The 23,624-nt window shown below is 43.3% G+C and overlaps 2 protein-coding genes and 1 long non-coding RNA gene across 6 annotated transcripts; 1 reads left to right on the top strand and 2 right to left on the bottom strand.

Annotated features, from left to right (window-relative positions):
• Positions 1 to 938: 938 nt before the first annotated feature.
• On the bottom strand, positions 939 to 8,875 carry LOC130686634 (mucin-2-like). The gene is given in 8 exon segments (XM_057509767.2): positions 939 to 1,884; positions 1,969 to 2,082; positions 2,085 to 2,253; positions 2,354 to 2,674; positions 2,761 to 2,867; positions 2,967 to 3,182; positions 3,253 to 5,572; positions 7,689 to 8,875. Coding segments are annotated over 8 exon segments (4,461 nt in total). The 5' UTR covers positions 8,280 to 8,875; the 3' UTR covers positions 939 to 1,261.
• Positions 8,876 to 13,032: 4,157 nt separating this feature from the next.
• LOC130686660 (unconventional myosin-Ia-like) lies at positions 13,033 to 23,427 on the bottom strand. Of its 4 annotated transcripts, none has more exons than XM_059497596.1 (24): positions 22,967 to 23,427; positions 20,199 to 20,821; positions 20,037 to 20,129; positions 19,697 to 19,818; positions 19,252 to 19,498; positions 19,106 to 19,169; positions 19,014 to 19,027; positions 18,853 to 18,937; positions 18,661 to 18,770; positions 18,437 to 18,584; positions 18,085 to 18,372; positions 17,791 to 17,999; positions 17,462 to 17,695; positions 17,213 to 17,385; positions 16,816 to 17,142; positions 16,520 to 16,736; positions 16,275 to 16,424; positions 15,494 to 15,538; positions 15,129 to 15,215; positions 14,839 to 14,970; positions 14,471 to 14,713; positions 14,247 to 14,399; positions 13,864 to 14,018; positions 13,033 to 13,768 (listed from the first exon to the last, which is right to left on the bottom strand). In XM_059497596.1, exons 2-24 carry the CDS (start codon positions 20,280 to 20,282, stop codon positions 13,645 to 13,647), a joined length of 3,504 nt encoding a protein of 1,167 aa, XP_059353579.1. In that variant the 5' UTR covers positions 20,283 to 20,821; positions 22,967 to 23,427; the 3' UTR covers positions 13,033 to 13,644. The 4 variants fall into 4 exon arrangements, with proteins under 4 accessions (XP_059353579.1, XP_059353578.1, XP_059353580.1 ...); XM_057509800.2 differs by having other exon boundaries at positions 13,034 to 13,768; positions 13,864 to 14,078; XM_059497595.1 differs by lacking the exon at positions 15,494 to 15,538 and having other exon boundaries at positions 13,864 to 14,078.
• LOC132088582 (uncharacterized) lies at positions 17,840 to 19,039 on the top strand. Its single transcript, XR_009422064.1, has 2 exons — positions 17,840 to 17,991; positions 18,071 to 19,039. It is a non-coding gene; the product is annotated as an uncharacterized LOC132088582 (long non-coding RNA).
• Positions 23,428 to 23,624: the final 197 nt, after the last annotated feature.

The raw sequence follows: 23,624 nt of genomic DNA, 5'->3' as shown, positions 1-23,624 counted from the left end.
GTTTCTATTACGAATAATATAAAAAGTTTTGCAGGTGTAACAATTAAAGTTCAATATTATTTTTAAATCAAATTTTTACCATTTTATAAATTATTAGATTTTACTTTTTCTGTATTCTGATTGAGAAATGTCCCTCTGTGAGTGCCATCTGGTAACAGTAATATGAAGGTTTTTTATTCAAGAAGAAAAAACGTGACATAATCGAAATCCAATAACAAAATTTCATAGAAATATAACTTGTAATCTTTCACAAAGTTTTTAATGCATTCCCTGATTTCTATCAATTTCTTCTGCGAGACCATGGTCTCATCTAACTTCCTTTTGAGTAGGACATACAACCAGATGGCGTGGTGCCGTGGCCTGCCTCCCTGGCAAGTATTATGGGAAAACTTAATACGTTAAGATTCGCGTGGTTAATAGAAAGCGCAGTAGAATCAAATGCACGTGAAATTAATATGGCTTATTTTTTCAGCCATAGTTTACTAGTATCCACATATGAAAGAGAAGTCGCCTTTCACGTCCTTCATGAATTTTTTCGCAATTTTACGTCACAATCGGCGTTGCCAGAGCAGAAAATCTGTTACCAATTTGATGGTTTTTCGCTCGAATGATAGCCCCTAGCCAGACATTTAGGAACGATGTTTAAATTCTTTCCACATAAAAATAGCTATCAATGCGATTATGGATTTGCGAGGTCTTCGCCCTCATGGTACATCCATAATTGTTTAGCATTGGGCATTATTAGTTTGATTGCTTTTAAGGGACATTAGACTGATTCGTGCGAAACAGACACAAAGCCCGACGAAAAGCATGTGAACTGATTTGTATGTTGTATCTTTTATGGATGAAATAAAAATTGTTTCCAATTAAATTTTGATCCTTTTTGAACATGTTTCCACGTTTCTGTTGACCGCAGAACTTCGTGTGCAGCTAGCACATTTAGATTGCAATATAATTGTATTTTTCGTACCAATTACAATGACATTTTGTTACAACGATAAGGACGGCGAATTAGTCGGAAGGCATTGGTATCTGGATGATGTTTTTTTTTCGTGAATAGGAGAAAACGTTCGGCTCCTATCCCAACCGAAATAGAAGGATAAGACCAAAAACGAATATTCTCCCCAAAAAACAAAAGGAAGGGAACAGACGTGACGAAGATGAAAGATAATAAGGAAACTAAAATCAAGGCACACCAGAGAGACCAGACTGAACATTTATATATATATATATATATATAATAATAAAAAAGAACAAAGAATTATATTTGGCTAGTATCGAAAAGATGATGTGGGGACGTAGAAATGAGAAAGGACAAGCGGAATTCTTCCACAACGGACAGCTTGACACGCCACAGACCCTGCGTCCGGATGAGCTCATTGAGTGTCGAGGCCCGTTCAACATCAAGCCAGCGCTGAAACATGTCCAGGTCGGATTGATCGTGATCTCCATCAATCAGATCGGCTGACGGACCGAACATGGTGTACTCCAAGAACTGGCACATCCTGTCCACCGACATCACGTCGCGTTGCAGGATAACAAAGAGCTTGTCGGCCAGTTGATTGGACAGCAGAGGAGTCAAAAGTCGAATGCAGCTGGACAGTGTTTCTTTGACTGAAAGGCCAAGGCCGGACTCGGCTTCTTGAGGCAACCAGAGGAGCCGGTAGGCGTCTTGACTATGTTCACGGTAAAAAACGAGCTCTTCGTGATTCAGACGGTCGACCACTCGCTTTTGCTGCGAAAGCCACTCCATCGCCCGGCATATTTGCAACAAAATGGATAGGCTCTGTTGAAGGCGTTCCATTTGTCCTTCCGTTTCCATAGTCAAGAGATGCGGCAACTGTTTCAACATCGCCACTTGACCAGGTGGGAAGACTTCAATTCCTTCAATATCAAAATGTAACGTTAGACTCTTAAAAAAAAAAAAAAAAAAAAATATATATATATATATATATATAATATACGGACCAGCAGTTTTGATTCCCCGAGCGGGAAGAAGTGGTGCTGGAACGTGTGCCATAAAATTGACGACGGCCGGCTGGGCGAACGGCGCTTTATTATCAGCCATTTCTTGCAGGCTTCGCTGTAGACGGAGAGAAGGAGGTCGTGGCTCTGCCAACTGCTCTGCACTATCGTCACGCTGGACGTCCTCAAGAGCGGCCGATAATCGCCAAAGACGTTCCACTTCAAATCTTGACTCTTGACGCGACGCAACTCGTGAAAGTGGGGCGCTAAGGGTCTCTTGCTCGTCGCCTGTCGCACACACACAATCAAGCGTTATACCCGGTTACACGAACATTTGCGGATGGATAATTTCTCCTTTTCTCGGTCCATTAACAAACAAAAAAATCACCTGTTCTAGAAGTTGCGCTAGAGCCTGGAAATTGGCGCCAGTCACCGTTCCATAATGATCTTCCAATTTGACGTGAAGATCTTGACGGCTTTGCCTCATACCGGAGAGCCGGTTGGACCGCCTTGAAGGGGGTCCTTCTTGCGTCGGTTGAAAGCTCGTTAGGCTGTGCCGCTGGCCGGAGCTGGCCGACGACGAGGAGACGGACGAAAACGATGGACTCGATTTCATTCGCATTGGAATGATATAACCATCTTCATCGGCCTTAGGTTTATTGACTGGTGAAGGCTGCTGGATCGAAACGCAATCGTAATGCAATCCGTCCTACATTTTTGTTTTGTAGGTCGATAATTAGAACAGATTTGTTATAGGGGAAGGAGAAAAACAATAAATTTGGACATGCTAGAAACCTGTTTCGATTCCAAGGCATGCGAATCGTAAGTCGTGGAACGTTCCCTCGTTCTCATGCTAGCGCTTCGTTCCGGCTTCTTCGGCGTCATGCCATTGCGTATGTCACCTGCACGTTAAAAAAAAAAATCAAAAAATATGTGTCGTCAAAATTCACAGGTATTTTCAAAAAAGTGAAACTTGTCACCAAAAAAAAAAATGCGCTAACCTAGATTGGCGTATTCGGCCGCATTAGGGCGGCTGTTATGGGCCGTTGAAGGAGAAAATCGGCCGACGTCATGGGAATCGCTTGTTTTAGGCGGAGGTGGACGCGAAGGTCTGTTGGTTGGAGTCGACGCATTCGAACGTTGCGGCGGCGTCGCCGCCACAACCAGCGGCTGATCCAACGAATGTAAACGCGGCGGTGGCGGAGGTTTCGGCCGGCCTGTTCACACCGAAAACATTTGATTGTCGTGGTATGTTTTTTTTTGCGCGCACAAAAAATAAATAAATACCTTTAAGAGAAGAGCTTTTGAATGAGTTGCTTTGATGACTGTTGGCCGGTGATGGGCAATCGCTGCTGCCTAGCGACGAGTCGCTTTGCTGCATTTCCAACGAGGAATGACGACCCGAATCGCTGGAGGAAATCGAGTCGTGTGCCGGCGACCGCCCAATGACACTGTCGTTGCTGTTGTTCTTTTCTATCTTGCCCTGCACGACTTGAACCTGACCGATGGGATGGAAATCGAGCGGGTGGACGATTTCCGGGCGGATTTTTGGTGGGAGCGGCTCGGCCGGCTCGTCCCATCCGCCATCTTTCTTGAGGCCGAGAAACTTGCGCAGCGAGAAACGGCCCTTGCCCTTTTTACCGGCGGCACGGCTCTCGGCCGCGAACCGGTCCGAGCGTGACAGTCGCGAGCCGGAAGGTCTCGACGATCCGCCCCCGCAACTTCCTCCCGCGTCCGCCATATGCAGGAAGTGCGTGGCGCGCTCTTTGATGAACTTGCGGATCGACGGCGGTTTCGTAGACATCGATTGGCTGTCCGACCGTTCCACGCGGGTCAGCGACACGGAACGCGGATGGCCGTCTTCCTCGTCCACCGCCATCGACCCGCCATCCGGAGACGTGCAGATCAAGCTGTTCCGGAACCGAGGACTGGCCGAAATGGCTCGATCGGGCGGTCTGCTTTTTTCCATCGAATGAGGAGGCGATTGTTTCACGGGGGTAGTAACGACGCACTCGATCAGAGAGGGCAGGGCAGGCGCTGGTGGGGGTGACGGTGGACTTTGAGTCGGTGGAGGTAAAGGCACCACAGGATCGGCCATGTTCAAAGAAGCCAAAGAGGATGGAGGAGATGACGGAGCCGAATCCGACTGGCTAACGGATTGCTCCGTGTCGCACGAAAGCGGAGTGGGAGGAGCCTGTCGTTTGGGATTGCCGCCGTTGATGCCGCGTTGAGGCTGACACACTCGCGATAATTCCAACGATCCGGCCAAATTGGCTCGCAGGGCTTCGAAGGCCGACCGCGTTAGCCCCCTGGTGGAATTCGATCGGCAATCGACAGAGAAGCTCTCCGACTTCGACGCCACTTCTTTCGTTTCGTCCAGCGATTTGTTTGTCAAGCGAGGCGATTTGCTCGATTCCGTTCCAGGTTGATCCGCATGCGTTTGGACTTGAGCCTCCTGCTCGGGAAGGACGGCCTTGATTGGGTTGTTATTGATCTCGTTTGCGATCGTAATGGGCGAAGGAGTTCTCGGGGGAGTGACCACTTCCGCTGTTGCTAAGTGTTCCAAGACGAAATTTGGCGAAATCGTTTCAACTTCCGCAACCTTCGGCGGCGGACTCGGTTCCGCCAAGGCCACGCAAGACGGGGGTAATGTCTCGGTCAAATTCTCCGAAGAGCCGAGCAAATCCAAACGTTCCAGCGCGCTAAGTTGTTTAACAACTGGGCATTTTTGAATAGGAACATCCGAATCGTTTGCCGGAATTAAAGACGGGACGTTCGAAGGGGCTTCCTGAACCGTATCATCAGCCCCGGATGATAGATGAACAAAGCGAATGCTTATCTGACCAGGCTGACATTCAGCGTTTTGGAGCTTCATCTGCGGCGATTTCGATTCGCTCGTGCTGACCTTGGCGGCCGGATGCGCTGCGACGATAGATTCAGCCACTCCAGCTGGCGGAGGAGCTCCGGCCGTTTGCGGCTTGATGGGAATGCGAGGCTTTTCCCTCCACACGGGAGGTTTCCTGGTCAACGTGATGCGGTTGGATGCTGGTTTCGAGCTGTCAGGCTCAATCCGGCCGGATGCGACTCTGCTCGCTTGTAGAACGATGGCTTTCGTGTTGTTTGCAACGTCTGAAGTGGGAGTAGGCGAAGCGGGCGGTGTAGGCAACGGTTGCTCTTCGACAACAGTTTCATTGGTGATGACAGCTGGAACTGGATCGGAAAAGGACGTGATCTTCTCGACTTCAGGTTTCTTGGCGACGTTGTCAATCAATTGATCCGATTTCTTCAATAAATTTTCACGGTTCTTCATCTCCTCTTTGTTGTTGGTCGTCGTCGTGCGGGCCGTCAGGACGGCTTGGCCGTTTCGCATGGGCGAAACCAAGTTAATCTTGGGGCAATCGGACACCGCCCCATTGGTTCGCGCTGCGCTGTTTAGCGACGGTGCCGACTGGCCAAAAGGTCGGATGGTCACCAGAGGCGCCGACGTTGACGATGAAGTGACGCGAGTCGACGACACGCCGTGATTCTTGAACGTAGCCACTTCGGAAGCCAACAAGTTACGGCTGACCGAATTGAAGCTGGTATTCTTTTGCGTTTGATTGTGGATCTGTGAAAGAAAAGAAAACGGTAATAAACAAGAGTAATTCTATACAGATAAAATGAAGTGTATAGAAAGAAAATAGGTGAACGTAATCAGAACCGAACGAAGCGTGTTTTTGTATAGCGGGAAAGAAAAAGAAAGAGTTACGGGCCATCTGGTTGAAGATAAAACCCCATCGAAACTTGCCCTGTTTTTCTTCTCTTTTCTCCTATTTTTTTTAATTTCTTGACAACTCCATTTCAATAGAACCTAGAGGTGGTTGAAGCGGTTTTTTTTTCTTTCTCCCGAAAAACCAGCATCTGCTGATTTTCGCGAAAAAAAAAAAAAATATCACGTCTGCAACACTTTCTCGTCGTTAGAGAAAATGCAAGCTCCTCTGAAGCCAATGATGTCAAAACATATCTACCCGCTCTTTTCTCACACCAGACTATGGAGATGAGGTGAAAAGAACTAGAAAATGAGCTTTCTTTTTTTTTTTTTTTTTCTAAAAAATTTTGGGGTCATAGGGCCAGAGTGCAATCACTGGGAGAAAAATATGTCTCTCTCTCTCTCTTTCTTTCCTTTTCTCCTTAAAATTTTTTTCTTTTTTGTGGGTTAGTTATACACATACTAGGATTTTTAAAAGAAAAATACAGCTTTGGGGTTGGGTGAGAACCTGGTGCCCCAGCACGACGCCCCTCCAAACGCTTGCCAACTTCAATTTTTCTTTTTCCTTTCGTAATTAAAAAGAATTTTTTTTTTTTTCGTTGTTACGAACACGACGCTCACACAGAGTAGAAATAGAAAATATAGGAAGTATACACACGCATCGAGAAACAAGGAAAAAAGGAGTAGAGATAATAATGACAGTTATCATTTGCCTATCTTCTTCATAGCGGGGCAAAACATGTAACCTTCAACACGACCCCACGTCTTATATTTATTTTTTTTTTTTTTTCTCTTTGTAAATAGGGTTTCGTGTGAAACCAAACAAGATCCCCCCCCCCCCTGCATGCGTGTGTGTGTGAATAAGCCAAGAAAAGAAAACAACAACAGCAAAAATATTTTTTAAAACAAAAAAAAAAAAGGTTAGTTAGGTAGCAACGAGTTGGCTCACTGCTTTACTTTATAAACCAAGTAAATAAATCTGAGTAACCCACTTTAAAACATTCCGGTAGGCTTCAACTTCGGATGGAATTGAAAGAGCCCAGGTGAAACCGGTGAGGATATGCAGGTAGCCAGTTTTGATTAGCACAGATTTTGGACTTTGGTACGTCATGTATCGTCAAATGTATAGACGTAATAACAATACAAGTGGATTAAAGAAATCAAGCAACAACAACAAAAAAAATCTAGGAGAAGAAAGAAAGAGAGAACACACATAGGAAAAGCCCTGAAGGTGTCCGTGATGAATTTCGAGTCGGAGTCAAAGGTTGTTACACGAAACCCGCACCTGCCCATATGAAGAGATCGGAATGAGTCGACTCAACATAAAAAAGGAGAAAAAGAATGGGAAGAAAAATAAAAGAGAAAGAAAGGAGAAACAGGATGGTTAGAGATGGACATCAAGAAGAAGATGGAGGACACACGAGAGAAAAGAACGAGTAATACATGTGCCGTGTACCGTTTGAAAGCTAGCGGTTTGCACATATTAACCAAAGAAAGAGAAAAAAAGCCGTCCCTATATCGGACGTGAAACATGCTCATCTTCTTCTTCTATGCACGCAGCAGTTTAAAACGAATAATAATAAAAAAAAAAAAAAAAAAAGGTCCGTTGTGGAACATCAACGATTTTTTTTTTCCTGTCGCACAATCTCCTTTCGGTAAATTCCGAAATAATGTCGTAAAAGAAAAAGACGGGCGCGGTCCATTGGTGGTCGTTGAAATCACATCGTCTTTTATTATTCGTTTCTCTTTTTTTTTTTTGTTTCTGTCCACTAAAAACCGCAATTCCCAATACACACCACGTACCATAATGGTTTGCATTCCCTGGAATGTCATTTGGGTAACGAAGGACACCGAACGCCCATTAGAAAGTCTACAAGGAAAAACGCACACACGCGCAAGGTAGTAGACACACCCACACACACACACACAGAGAAAAGAGGTGCGAGATGGCACCCAAAACAAAAGAATGTCTTACCATGCGTTCCTCCTCGGTGAAAGGGACATCGTCGTCGTCGTCGTCGTCGTTTTTGTTATTGCGATGATCCGTTTCATCATCGTCGCTGTCGTCGTCGAAACACTCGTGGCCGCCATAGCCGATGACTTGTTCGTGGGCGTCTTGGTCGCCATCGGGGAAGTTGACCGATTTGGAATGTTTAGTCCTTGTCTGTGCTGAATTGCCGTTAGTTTTGAGGATGGCTTTGACCCCGGATGATGAACGGGTCGACGGGTTCATCACCGATGTCGTCGTGGCGGGTCCCGTCGTTGTCTTCGTCGCAACGGTTGTGGTCGCCGTGACAACCGGCGTCAGACTGCCGATCGTTGCAGCGGCCGTCGTGCTACCGGTTCTGTAAGAAGATCGGCTGTGATTCAGGACAGACTGGTAACGTGAACCCAATCCCGTGCTGCTGCTGCTGGAGGGGAGAGCAGATGACGCGACATCTTTGGTCGGGTCGGATGAGGTCATCGGCTGCAACAGGAGGTCGTGTTCCTCTTTCGACTGGAAGCAGTGGCTGCACAGGTCGCTACGCCAAGCGTTCGATTCAAACGATTTGCAAATCGACGACATTTTGTTTTGTTTGTTTGTTTGATTAAAATTCTTCTTTTTTTGTTTTATTCCTCTAATTTCACAGTCATAGTTTTTCGATAAACGAATCGAGATAAATCGTCCATGTGGTCAAGATTATGAAAGAGGTTTTTCATTAATCAAAAAGAAACGTGGTGACCTCTTCTCGTGAAATCGTGTGTTGAGACACTGTCACGTTTAATACACTGAAGATAACCGCATCGTTGGAGAAAAACCGGATAATTTCTTCAAAAGTAGTAACAACAACAACAACAGAAGAAAAAAAAATAGAAATTGTTGAAATGGAAGGATCACAGTCAGCAGGTGAAATTCGTCTGTTGTGTGACAACAAAATTTAGCGACACTGACGGGGTTTCTTGTGGCTCTCAAAACAAGAGGCTTCGTACGCACGCACACAGAAATCGAGGGTATTAAAAAATGCTCAGCACTAAAAAAGTCTGGTCTTCTGTTGACTCGTGTGTGTGTGTAGATCCGTAGTAGGTTACGTGGAAAAGCAAAAAAAAAAAAAAGGAAACCAAACAAATGCCCACGTCCCCCTCACACTACGTGTGTGTTACTAGCCAGCCGTCGTTGCTGCCTCCCGTCGGCCACCGAGTCTGGCATTCGACTGCGACGCCGTCGGGCTTTCTCCTTTGACCACCAGACTAGCAAGATCACTTCGGGGCGTATTTCACATTTTGTTTCTTTTTTATCCTTTTTTTTTTTATTTTTATCTTATTTCTATTTTATTTTGTTTTCAACTCCGGTTTGGGTAGTGGTTACCTTGTTGAATGGGGTTCAGCAACACATGAAATTGGCGCTCGCTGTTTTTTGTTACCTTTTGAGAAAAGAAAAAAAAAAAGATGGCGATTCATTGAAAGGCAATGAGGCGATCGGGGAGATATTTTCTTGATAAGAACGATGACCAACCTGCAAAGTGATCATCAAAAGCCAGCCATTCTCTTTCCTCCTCATCTTTTAGTGTCTCGTCATTATTGAACAAAAAATAAAATAAAATACGGGATCAAAAGATGTTGTCGACAGCAATTTTTTTTTTTCAAAGATATAAGGAAGCTAAAAAGCATCGTTACAATTGGTTTAGCTCAACCTCCCCCCCCCCTTCACCAGAGTTCGTGTATCCAAGGGGGCTACGAACGTGAAACGTCAAAGAATCCCGCACACGCACTGCGGGGGCCTAGAGGGTGGCCACACAAAATTCCAGAGCCACCTTCAGGGCTTCTTCCACTTCTCTTTTTATTTATTTTATTTTTTATTTTTTATTTTTTATTTTGCTTCCACATATCCCCTCTGTTTTATTTATTTATTTATTTTTTTTTTTGAACGCCCCATCGGCCCCCTTTCGATTCTTTTGTACTTCTCAACACAATTTGAGGGCATTCCGTCATTTTAACGACGCCATTCGGGTTGAGGGCTTTGGAAAAAGACTTCACCAAAAAAGAGTCTCGAAATGTGACACAACACAATATCCATTTTCTTTTTTTGGCAATACATCAAACAATGTTGGAATTGTTTTGCGCGTGTTTCGATGCGGTTACGATAGTATTTTACCTTGTTCTCTTACTCATATGTCTACCTGAGTTTTTTCCTTGCTGATGGTTTACCCAGACGAGTTGCTTTTTTCTTCTCCATCCGGATGGAATTATCCGCCCCTTGGATCTCGTATTCCAAATTGGGAAGAAGGGGGGGGACGTGATGATTCGATGCGGTTCTATTACCCTCAAAGAAAACGGTTCTACCAAAAGGAGAATGGAACGCAAGACGGCAGGAGGAAAAAGATCAAAAACGAAGGTAGAACAAGAATGAAGAAAATGGGGGAGAAGAAGAAGAAGATAATAGCCTGAAGGAACATGAAAGTGCATCAGTACAGGATGCTTTTATTATAACTACCTTTTTTTTCTTTTATATTCGTTCAAACTACCCAGTGGGGGGAATGTGTATCTACCTCAGCAGCCTGGAAAAATATTGTCCTTAAAAAACAGACGGAGAAAAGAACAGAAAAAAAAAAAAAAATATGATCGTGAACATTGAAAAGCTATCACGATCAACAGTGACATTTTTTCACGCTCGATGAATCGTCGTTGCGATTTTATCGACTTTGAAAAAACAAAAATGTGGGAAGTAAGTATGGAGTACAGTTAGCCGGTCAGGTCTCCATCCTGTGTAAATATATGCCACATATGAAATGTTTTAGCTGATACCGTTCAAGCGTTCGTGAAAAAAAAAACAAAAAAACAAAGGGAAAATTGGTTGAATACCCCAATCAAGAAATGAGTTTCTTATTTATTTTTTTTTTTTTTCTTGGTTATTATAAATTCAGCTGGATTTTTTTTTTTTTTGGGCGGCCCGTCCTTGGCCGGTATATATTGGTAAACAAAGAAAACGTTTCTTTCTCTCTGACCAAAAACACGCACAGTGAAAAAAATAAAATTAAAAAAACTGGTTTTTCTCACCAGTACCAGCAGAAATTTTCAAACGAAATCTCCCTGCAGCCGGTGGTGTATAAAATTTGTATACATACTGTATATATATTTTTTTCTTCTAAAAAATTAGGCATGTCATTCCGTTCTGGTGCATATCCAATCCACGGGCTCCGGGTGGGTGTGAGCCTTTCTTTTTATTGCTTTTGATGAGTATTTTCTGATTACTATTTTTTGCGTGCGTGTACGTTTATTATTATTCTTTTTGTTTCATCTTTGGTTTTATTTAAATCTATTTTTAAAAATGTTCGCATTTATTTTTCTTCTTCGTGAAAAACAAAACAAAAATGGCAACACCAATCATAGTGACCTACATCCTCCTAAAAATAGCATCTAAATGTAATGCTATTCGAGTCACGACCGGCATAATCAAAAGAAAAATGGCCTCTTCATTTTTCTTCCATTTCCTTCTGGACTTTAAAAGAAAAATAATTCTTTTTTTTTTTTCTCCGAATGAATTTGGACAAAAAATAATGTTGATGAGATTTCAGGAAGAGGCTATTTAGCAAACTCCACGAATTTGCGCGCGGTCCAGTGCGCACCTAATTGCCCCCACGCCACCCGATCAAATAATAAGACATTTAAGTGAACCGCGTGATAGACGACGCACTTTGCTGTACCGTGCATAAAGAGATACACGAAGTATATACACAGCGAACGCCTCTGTTTGCGGATAGCGAGAAAGAATAATAATGTAAGAAAAATGGTGGCGCGTGACGGGTTGACGCAATAATATAAGAAAGGTAAAGATCCGTTTTGGCGGGGCATTATGTCTACACGCTACAGCGCAAAATAAGCACGGCGAACCCAAATGCACGGGAAATGGGAAGAAGAAAAAAAAATAATGAAAACTGACGTCATTTTTTTTTTTTTTCTTCCCCACTTTGGTTTTTGGTAGTGGTTGACCAAATACGGCGTTCCATAGCTTGTCAGTATTCAAATCACGCCCGAGCTGAGTCATATAACTCTCTTTATTCTTTCTTGTCTGTATATCTTTTGGGTGTTGTGTCGAAAAAGAAAAAAAAAAAAAGAAATGTGTAAAATGTTAAAACTCCTTTTAATGTTAATCAGTATTTAAACAAAACATCGTTCAACGTTTTCATCCGGTACAAAAGTTGAATGACATTTTCCCCCTATCTATCGTTCTTTCTCATATTATTTATTTATTAAACTTTTCAAATAGTTGATGTCATAAACAGCTCCTTGGTGTTGCAAACTGCGCAATGAAACGTGAAATAAAGGCCAGGCAGGTGTTTGGCTCGCAGGTTTTTCTTTTGTTTTCTAGTCCGTGTAATCGTAGAGGTGTGTCTTTGATTGGCTTCGTTATCAAGTCACCCATAGCCGGAAGCCGGGCGGAAGTCTAGGGTCACCAACCAACCACAGCCGTCATTTCTTTTATTCTTTCACTGTTGCAGTTACTGTTGTTGTTGTTTAAACACGCGTCTACCTTCATTATACGTTTTCTACGGGCGAGAGTTGTTGTCGGGTTGACCCGGTTTCGAGCTGTTCGTTGAACGAGTCAGTGGGTTTCGATCTCACCTGCGGTGTGAGCTATACCTTTCACACCTGTCACCTATTAACAGTAGGCAATCATCGAGCACGGGTTTTGTGTAGTTCTTTGCAAGTTGGACTTGCAGATTGTTGTGGCCGCACACACAATAGAACGAAGACTTTTTTTTTTGGCTGCTCGGCTGCGTTGCAACGAGGTAGGCGGTGCCCTCTACGTCACCGGTCGTGATGAATTTCAACCGCACTGCAATCCCCGGCTGCAGATGTATGTAAACTAACGTGTATTTTACGCCACGCCACTAGTCCCGTTGCAGTTCTATCTGCTTTTTTTTTTTTTTTTTTTTTTCTTTTTAAAGTTTTGCCGTGTTGTTTTGGTATGCCACGAAAACATTTGAAATGCAACGGGAACGGCTAAAAAAGGGAAGAGCCTCCCACTCCATCTAAAGATATTTGCTGTTCCATTTTGCCCACCTTCACGGATGTTTAACCGTCGCCGTTGGTGAGAGAATGGCAACAAAAGAAAGAGGAAAAAAAACAAAACAAAAAAAAAAACACTATCGCTCCCGGCATGAATTGTCTTCACGTTTGCTCCTCTCGCGTGCTAAAAAAAACGTAATTCAAATGAAAAAGAAATGAACAGCCAATCCATCAGAGACGGATGAAAGTTGCTTTCATTTCCATCTTCAATTTTCTTTGTAACGTTTTCATTTCTTTTTCTCTTTTTTTTTCTTTCAGAATGGCAACGTTTATACAACAACAAGTTTAACATACAAGACGGAACTCGAAGCTCATCTCCACAACAAGCACTCCAACAATGCATTCACACAGCGATGATCGAACAAACATAAAATTCAAAAATAAACCAGAGCAAACATTTTTTTTTCTTCAGAATAAAACGATGATGATTTTCAACAACTCATTTGATCAATTCAAAAGATATTCAAATATTTCTACGCATTCATCTTTTTTCTTATGAAAAATTTCAACGTGCTCTGAGTGAACAAGTTCGAGACGGCAGCACAATAAGTTAGCACTTTTTCAACACAATACAAAAATGTGAAAACAACAATGAATAAACACGACTCCACCCCCACCCCTCAAAAAAGATGTTAATCAAAATGAATTTGCAGCAATAAAACTTTACCGTTTTTCTTTCTTTCTTCTTTCCTTTGAGAAATCGATTGATTTTCTTTTTCAATAGCTAGCTAGTTATTAAATTTCGATATTATATGTATTGCATATAATTGTCATAACAGAGTCCTTAAATTATTTTTAGCTAAAAACGAAGTCCGTCTCACCCATCTTCGCGAAAACGATGGAATCACGAAGGCCGTGCGAGGAACTGCCCGAACGATTGATTTTTATAAAGTAACTTCGAGTCGGTGGCCTCGACGAACGATTCGCACTTGACCCGGCTGGACTTCCGGAAGGCCGGTGCAGTGGAAGGAGAATTCGACTGCTTGATGGCCGACACTGAGCTCGAAGCTGGGAAAAGAATTTTAAAAAAAATGAACAAAATACATTAAAGATTTGCTTAGTAATGATGCCCGGAAAAGGCATGTGTTTCGAAATCTCATTACTCTGTGTGAACGTTGACTTCGGGGGCTTTGCCGGCCGCGTTCTGCACGACCAGGAACATTTTGGTGACGAGCTCAATGACGTGGCAAGTCTGGATAACCAGGTCACCTTTCCACTTGTTTCCAAAGGAAGGCGAGAGGGTCGATGATTCTCCTGACTGTTGGAAATGCAAGCAGCCCGTCTGAAGATTGGCTACGCTCGGCGAGGTGCCATCAAACTAAAAATACCGAAGTCGGGAAAGCAAGCCAACAATTGGAGAGGATATACGGATCAGACAACGAGCCTACTGGTTTTTGGGTATTTTTCTTTTTCTTTTTTTTTTTTTTTTTAAATTGGGAGCAAAAAATTGGAGAAGGTAAAAGAAAAATAATGGCGATGGACATACCGATTTGACGTGGAAGACGGCGATGTCGTCTAGGAAAGGGCTGAGTGAAATGCGGACGATATCAGCCGCCGGGACGCGGTACTTGATATTTAAGGTCCGCTGGTCCAAAATCATCATGGAACTGGTCGAGACGACAAACAGCACCGGAACAAGCTGATTGGCGTTTGAAAAAATATTTAGACATTTGTTTTTCCATGAATTTTAATTATCTTTAATGAACGTACCCTGCCCGAAGAGCGCGTGATTTTGCTGACGATGTCGGCGAAAACGATGTACTGATCAGACGTTTCGTTGACCAGTTTGCGCCATTGGCTGTTTTGGCGAAGCCGGACGTAATCGCCCTGGAAGGGATGAGCTACGCTGCGAGCATACGATTCTTTACGATTCTTAAACAGTAAACTGGCCGTCACTTTCTCTCGCATTCGATTGCGACCGATTTGATCAAAGCCCATTCGATATCGATGACACTATGTCAACAAAAAAGAATTCAAATTATAATTGCAAATATTTTCAAACCAATAGGGAAAGAATGCGGAGGAATTAGTTACGGTTCTAAAACATTCCAAGTTTTCTCTTTTTGTTTTAAACTTACCCTCCAAACGTGATAGAGCTTCTTTAAAATCTGATTGGTCTCGCGGAGGAAAGGCGTCACGTTGGGCCACTCGCGGCACGTCGGCGACGTCGAAGGCAGCCGGATGGCCAACCGGTTCAAGTACCTTTTCCTCTGTTTGAAATCGATCAAAGTTGAACAAAAATTCATAGAGAAAAAAACAAAACAAAAACAAAAGAAGGAATGCTCACGGTTCATACATAAAACAGTCGATGATCAAGAAATACAAGACGGACATGACATAAAAAAGGAAAGATTGATTGTTTGCATACCCTCCATTGAATGTAGGATCTTTCTATGATGTGTACAGCTTCGATCATGCGCCGCCGTTGGCGAAGTTCCAAATATTCGCGCCGCGCCTACAAAAAAATTCGCCACCGAAATAAAAGAATAATGAATCATCACCGGTGATCGCGTGTCGTATTCATCTTAGAGACAAGCGCAAAAAAAAAAAAGGGGGAGAAGCCAGTAACAAGTACGAAAACAAAACAACAACAAAAGGCAGCAACCGGCTAGGATCTATGATATATTAACGATGTCATAATCATATGCTATTTATAAAAAAAACTCAAAATTTTAAAAATAAAACTTGGACAAAGAAAAAAAAAAGAAAATGAAATAAATTAAAAGAACCCACCACACTGGAGAGTCTCCACCTCATTCGCCGTAATGGAGCATTAGCCTACGTGGAATTTTTCAGCATTCAACACGATGGAAATGCATAAAACCGAAACAAAATGCAGCAGAGAGATAGAGAGAGAGAGAGACCGGACCCAAGAGGAAAAAAACAAACACATTGGTGAATAAACAAATAAAAAATAATGCAGTCAACATTTTTTTTTTTTTAAAGCAATAACCAAATTCTCATGCAACATTCGATATGGCAAGTAGAGCGTGTTTTTGTTTTGTTTGTTTTTTTTTCCGTATCCAAAACATGCACGATCTTTCTTTTTTTTTTTATTTCCTACATTTTTTGTTTTTTCTAAATATCCTTAAAGTCAATTCTTTCAGCCGCGATTCCGTTACGATTTTTTTTTTTACAAGTGGACAAGGCAATAATGCCGTCGTGCGTCAAACCAAGCAAGACATTTCAATCCGGTCCTTTGACTTCCCTCTATTTTTTTTTTTTTTTTAAGAAAATAGATTCTTCAAAATGTAACGTAAGGTAACACTTGTTTCCGCTACTCTGAATGATATAATAATTTCAAAAAACAAAATGTAGAAGAAAAAAGCTACGCATAACCGCATTAAGGCACTTCCGGTCATGTAAATAGTGAACTTCTTATTTTCTAGGGCATGCTACCCCACCGTTCCAAAACAACGGCCATGCATGCTCACAAATAACATGGTTTTTTTTTTAAGTATAAAATAGTAAAAACAAAAAAAAAAAAAAAGATTTTTGAAAATGTCGTTCAAACCTTGTAACGGCGCCAAGCGGCAGCGATTTTGATTTGGGCTTGTCTTCGCTTGAAAAACAACCATCTAGTAGCCCAGCCTCGGAATGTTTTCTGGATGAGAGTGGCCAGGTCATTTAACCGGATCCTCCGAAAATCTTCCAACTGCATTAACTGTCAAGGACACACAACACGTTTGTTTTTTTATTAAAATAATTGATAAGAAAATAATGAAGAAACAATTTCTTGCTGATAAACAAAATGTCTACCGTGGAATCGTTTTTGATGAACAACTTTCGCCGGCCGAAAGCGTATTCCGTGGCCGAAATGGGCAAATCTCTGAGGAGCCGGGCGACACCCTCGATGGCGACGCCACCCCAGTGCGGCCAGGTCACGGTCGACAACATCTTGTAGCGTTGCAGGAAGCAGGCGTAGGGCTGGCGGAAGGCGTAGCCGCTCCTCCTCACTTGCGCCGTCTCCAGCAAGCTATTTTTTGTTTTTAAAGATGGTTAAAATCATTAAAATGTAAAATGAAATCAACAAAGAATGGGGTGTTGGCTTTTACCCGAGGTGTCGAATTTGTTGCTGGATCGTCTGAACGTCGAAATGGTGCGGCTGTTTGAAGGCGTTCGGCTTGATACAGCGGACAAAGTGCGGAGTTTTCGACCGGAGGCTCCTCATCAGGGCGTTGATAGCCACTTTAAATTGGGTGCCCGAGGTGGCCGGACGCCGCAGCGTCGTCCGTCGCGGGTTGCCCTCCGGGAAGAGCTCTTTGACGATCGGGTGGGAGCACTGGTACATGGACTGCGAAAGGCCGCGGACCAGCAGGTCGCTGTTCTTTTCCAGGAACCCGTGCACGTTGTACGTCACCCATCCGGCGTAGTGTTTCAACCTTCATATTTCAACGAAAAAGAAAATGAAATGCCACGTTCATTTGCGTACGTGTATAATTAGAGGCTAACCTGAAGGCATTCATGGCAGTTGAATCGGCGTTCTTGGACAACAGTCCCCAAGCTACTTCGATTTGAATATTATCTTGAAACACCTGTCCCACTCTGCTTAAGAAGGCATCGTCCGAGCCGTTGGTCGATCGTTGGCACTCTTCGTCCATTATCGCTAGCAGCCCCAGATTATGCTAAACAGTCAATTAAATGCATTGTTTTCTTTTTTAATTATCACGGGTATTTTTTTTTTCGCTTGAGATTTCACACCTTCTCTATCAAATCGCAGACGGCCAAGTTGTCTGGGAATAAAATCGGGCTCCACTCGAGGCCTTCTTGCATGTAGATTTCTTGTTCTTCTTTCACGACAATCTCGGCCACGTAGTGCTGCAATTTCTCGTTACAATAATTGATAATGAGCTGCTCGAAGCCGTTGACAGGCAGATTTTCGAAACCGTAAATATCCAATACGCCCAGGATGCGTCGTTTTCCGTGTTGCTTGACCTGGGACATGCACGACACGATTGCGGTTATTTATCAGAAAGTAAAAACGATCACGACATTTTATGTGGGAAAAAAAAAACAGGAAAGAATAGAACCTTGATTCTCTCGTTAATGTTGTTAATGATCCAGGTAAAGAGACGATAATAGAGGGCTTTGCAGAGCGCATCGCGTCCGGCCGTGGCCTCGCTGGCGCTCAAGTCGGTCATGACAAAGTCATCCTTCGCGTCCTGGTAAGCCCTGGAAGCGAGGGCAGCTTGAAATCCGACGTCAGATCCATGGCAGCCATCCATCATTTGGTACATATCTACTTGATTGATTTGATTGTAATGTAATTTTTGGGCAAAGCCTCTATTGCAAGCCCTCCCCCGCCATTAGAAATGGATTCAAACCTCTGCCGACCATGGAGGCCGATGTGGAGAGGAGACTGGTGCGCTGGTGCAAGAGGAGCTGCTGAGGCTGTGAATGCGATTGATGATTATTTCCGAGAAATGTGCGCGAAGTTGTCGAATCGCGTGGTAGAGTCGAATCTCTGGAAAAACAATTGACACCTCCGCCACCTCCAACGGCCATGCCGTGCGCATCCATCGCAGAACAACTGACCGAATACGTCCGATAGAGCAAGGCACTTCGAAGCTCATCTGCCGGAATCATCAACAATGTCGCAACTTCTTCTAACTCTGCAATTCCATAGCAATTGTATCAATTCATTATCTCGTTATTTGAACATTCTCTGGGATGTACCGTATTCGTTGTTGATGCTGCATCCTTCGGTGCCGTCGATATTGCTAACCGGAGAGAAGATCAAATTCCCCAGCTTCAAGACGGCCGCTATGATACGGAATATGTTGATAATGTCCTCGGCCGAAAATCCCACCGACTCCAAGGCTTTCTGCACATTAAAGAGGCATTTTTTTTTCTTTTAGTATCGTAGATTTTTAATCGACAGGCTCGTTCTTGATTGATACCTTGGTGTTGAAGAATTCATCCTTGTCACTCTGGTGCCACACCGACGGATTCGAATGGTTATTCCGCAAGTAGAGATAATTTTCCGTGTTCCTTTGTAGTTTGAGGGATTCTATTTTGTACCATTTGGAATAAAGAATTTTTATTTAGTAGTAGAAAAAAAAGAAAAATGAATAATGTATGTGTTGTGATACTTAGAAGTTGCACGTCAGCCCCAGCGAGCAGCTGGAAGAAAATGTGGAAATTCCGTTCGCCTGGGTGCTGAGCTGTTACGCGGGACTAAACGGAGTTAATGAGTGAATTGACCTGTTTATTCGTATCTTGATTGCATTAGTTTAATATTACGACATCGTACCTTTTCTAATAAATCTGTTAGGAAGGGGGGAAAAGAGAAAACATTTTTATTAGGAAATTTCCCATACGAGTGATCGTGATGTAAAGACTTACAATGAGTGATGAGTCCTCCAACAGGTTCCCCTCTGTAATCAAATTCCATTTCAATATATTTTCCCTACAAATGAAAGAAAAAAAAAAGAAAAATTACACAGAATTAACGGAAATGTTGATAACACGAAAAAAAGCCAAGAAGTTACAAAACGTGACGAGTTGTCATTGTGAACGGATTTCGCATTGCCGAACGCTTCTAGGACTGGATTGCAGAGTAGCAGCTGCTGCCGGACGGTTTCCAGATCTTTCGATTTGCCGGTTGCTAATCCAATATACTGCAGGATGAGCTTGGAGGCCTCAGTCTTGCCCGATCCGCTCTCGCCAGTAATGACGATGACTTGGTCGCTGTAGAAATCTCGTAACGACCGCCAAGCATTATCAGCGAGGGCATACCTGTAAACAAATGAACAATTATTTAAAAATAATAATAATAACATTTTAAATTTGTGATAAACTATAGTTCTATTTATAACCAATAGATGGCAGCAGGGCTTTAACCGGCCTTTTTTTATTTTGTGTTAATTAACTCAGTAAATCGAAATACAATGTTTAAGATAGTGTTGGCGATAATAAGTGTTAATTAGTGCTTACACGTGCGGTGGTAATTGGGAAATGGCGACGGTGCGTAATTTGTAGCCGGCAATCACCTGTTCCGTGTACTGTGCCAAGGGTTTGTAAGGGTTGATGGATAGCAAAATATTGCCGATGTAAGTCTTCCGAACCGATAAATTCGTCAGTGCCAGAGGAGAGAGAGAGAGAGAAAAGCCCCAGAAATAGCGGAAGAAAGGAAAGAAGAGAAAACGAAAGAAAAGAAGAAAACAAAAGAGAAACAGAGGATTAGTTAATTAGCGTGTAAAGACTGCATTGAAGACTCAAATTTCTATTTAATTTGTAAGTTATTATAATTTTTTTTTTAAAAGAAGACACTTACATAGATGTGATCCCGTTTAAATCTGGACAGCAAGTTGGCCAGAAGTGAGTCTTCAGTTAACGGGTCCAAGGAAATACAGTCCGGCAGGTCCGCCTGTAATAGATACAGTCGATCGGTCATTGGAATTCGAAACACTTTGCTTGTCGATTCGTTTACGCGTACCGCAGGATCAACAAATGGAGCGACAGAAGCATCGGTGATTCGCGTTCTACTGCAGGTGCGCGACACTTTGTTCCTCGATAACATCGTTTGGATTGACGGCAGTAATGCGGCGATCTGCTCCGGAGTCGACGGCTGGGATTGGGCAGCAGAGTTCGTCACAACAGCTTCCACTACTTCCGGCAAGCTAACGAGGGTGTTGGACAAAGATCCTGGGCTGTGTTGATGCCGGGTCCCAGGACTTAGGAGTCGGTGGCCGCTTCGAGCAGTGGGGGCAGCAGCGGATGCTCCCCCGGCTCGACCGACGTTTCGGCATTCAGAATCCGCGCAGCTGCTGCTGACTGCATCCGGCGACGAGGCGGAATCCACTTTTGAAACGTTTTCAAAGGTAGTCGCTGGACACTGGGAGGTTCACCACCGTGATGCGCCCTCCGGTGTGATTTTGTTCGCCTTCCTCCCCCCGTCGTCGTCGAATCCGTCCGACCGTTAACTGGGAACTTTACCCGCTCGTAGCTTTCACTCGACTGGCCTAGCCGGGGCTTTCCAGTACGTTCACGTCTGTACAGGCGCTGGCGCACGTACAATCAGCCGAAATCCCTTCCGTCGGTCAGCACCTCCGTCACTACCTACGTCATAGGAGACAAGGTACAGTGTGTACGTTACACATATTGAAAAATAAGTCGGCTCAGGGATTAACTTTTCTCTCTCTCTCTTTCTCTTCTTTTTTCATTTCGGTATATATTTACACATGCATCCGTGTACATGACAGGACTCTTTGGCGTCATCCAATAACCCTATAAGACGCCACTTACTCTGTACCGTAACGAGCGATGCTGCTGCACTTTCGTACCTTTTCATTCCACCATTTACCTGCAAAATTTTGTTTTCTTTAAATGATATGCATGTAATCACGAAGAAGAGGTGATAATACTTTAGAAGCCTACTAATAGCTTCCATGTTTTATAGACTCCAATTTGTGAGATATAACGATGCACAGTAGCAATTGCTGAACGACATAGATGAAGAGTATCAAACGTAAGGCATTGAAAGATATCCTGTCTCTCAAATATTTCTAGTTACAATTGACGATTGAAATGTCAAAGTTTACTCTATCGCTCGTGTGCACACCTTAGGGCCGAGGAGGGCGAGCCAGGTCTTTTTTTTTAAAAGGATTCGTTTGACGTTTGCCAGCGTAAGAAGTGGCATTGGAGAGCTCTGTGTGACGGTATGCGTCCCTGCAAGCGTCGAGAAGCAATATAAAAAAAAAAAAGAAAAGCCGGGTGGTTGGGGAGGATGGGAGGAACAGAAACAAAGGAGGAAAAGAGAAAAGAAAATAACTGCAAAGGAATCATTTTCCGATCGATAAATGGCAGCGAAAATTTCACGCTAGACGTGATCAGCCAGAAGGCCGTTGCGTTACGATGTTACGATATTAGTTTTCCCTTTTTTTTTCTTGTATTGTTGCTATACCAATGTCTAACTTGTAAATCAAACAAGTCGACTATACTCAGCTTAACTTTTTGTTTTCCATTTCTTGCGCCAAACAAAAAGGACACAAGATTACTTATGCTGATTTTTCCGGTAAACTAGTTCCGACTGGATCAAAAACTATTGTAAAAATGAGGCACGTTATAAAGAGAGTCTTTAATGCAAGATCGACGTAGTCTTTGTCGTTGACCCGAAAGAACCAAATCAATCGATTTCAAGCGAAATGAATTGTTGTCGATCTACAAATACCGAATGCGATGTATTGTACTCGACGATACGGCCTAAGGCACTCGTGCGGGTGCATAACATTCGTTTAAATAGGTTGTCGATAAGAGAAAAGAAAAAAAGAAAAAAGTCCTAATTGATTGATCGTCTAGGTGGATTGGAGTACATCGGCGCAATGGTGACAAAACTAACAGCACAAGGCATTGAGGTGCACACACATGGAATGTTGATTCTAATCCAGATAAGTAACTGCTATTGATTCACACCTATGTGGACTTGTACATTGATTGCGGGCGTCGCTAAAAGTTGCATACAAACCCCCCACCCCCAATAAATAGATGAATTTAAAAAAAAATACAAATATATTAAAATCAAAGATGGACTAATAATTGCCGCGTGGACTATCGATCTGTGCAGGCCGAATCGTCTTGAAAAAAAAAATTGACTTACTGCTACTGGTCTTAACGGTGCAACGAGTAGTGCTTCAACATCAGTAATGTAGTTGGCAGTTGAAGGCAAGCAGCAGCAAACGGGATGTTATTCCATGTGTGTGTGTGTGTCTACGCGCTTACCAACTAGAGAAGGGGGGAGGTTTGGGTGTGTCGGAGATGTGTGTGAGCGCCCTGGTCGGAGGAAGGGTGTATGACTATCGATTTGTGAAGACCTCGGCGACTTTGCTGTCGCCATCGAGATCCTCTAGCCCGCTGCCCGATTCGACTCTTTTATTTTCTCTATGTAGTTCTATCGCTTTCCTCCCCCCCCCCCCCGACTGACTCGTCTGCTGAGGCGACCTTAAGTCTTCTTCAGTACCCCTTCAATGTTGCATTCCATTATCCAATATATGGGAATAGAAGACAAGCCCTCCACCCACCCTCCTTTTCGCTTTCTCCACCTTACCACCTCGGCAAAAATACTCCATGCACTCGTCTTCCTTCCGCTCCCACTCTGTCATTCTCCAGAGACAATTCAATTACAATCACAAATCCTGTACGACTGAGAGATACAGACACAATCGCGTCTTCTTTTGTGTTTTTCTTTTCATCTCGTATCCAACTTACCTGACTGACAAGGGGCAGCAATTCATTTCAGCCAGTTGATGGCGAAATCACCAGAAACACAGGCTCAGCATCCAGTAGTTGAACCGACCGATTGGTGGATTGGGTTATCCAAGATCACACAGAGCATCTTGAATAGGAATCTGATTACGGCGTATCTATGTTGCAGAGATCTACACACTAATGCAAGCGTTTGAATTGCCCTTCACCCGGCACTTTTGTTCTTACACACTTGAAATCAAGTGCCGAAATGTTCGATATCTGCCTATGTTACTATCACTGCTGTTACTGTTGGATCACTAAATAGCTACTGCTGCCACTGATCGGCTTTTCGACCGATGATCTATGTACATACACTGACTGTGCACGCGAGGAGAACCTGTGTGTTTCGCCCATGTCTAGATCACATTTTTCTCACAACGACAGTCCAAAGCGAGGTCGACGCATGCTCACTGTTCTGGCCGCCATTGACGCAGACGCCGCAAGGAGTAAAAGTGTTGGTGATGGAAATTGGCACCTTTGAACATCTTTTACGTATCGTCTGCGCACCCCTCCAATGTTTCAAATTGTTGAATTTTATAAGACGAAGCAATTTTTAGATTTTATGCGACTATGGCTGTAAATTTTGACTGAATATATTTTTAAATATTATGGATCTTAA

The sequence above is a fragment of the Daphnia carinata genome, chromosome 2 (assembly GCF_022539665.2).
Source record: "Daphnia carinata strain CSIRO-1 chromosome 2, CSIRO_AGI_Dcar_HiC_V3, whole genome shotgun sequence".
NCBI classification, from domain to species: domain Eukaryota; kingdom Metazoa; phylum Arthropoda; class Branchiopoda; order Diplostraca; family Daphniidae; genus Daphnia; species Daphnia carinata.
Note: the sequence above shows the minus strand (reverse complement) of the source record. Positions and strands in the feature narration are given on the sequence as shown.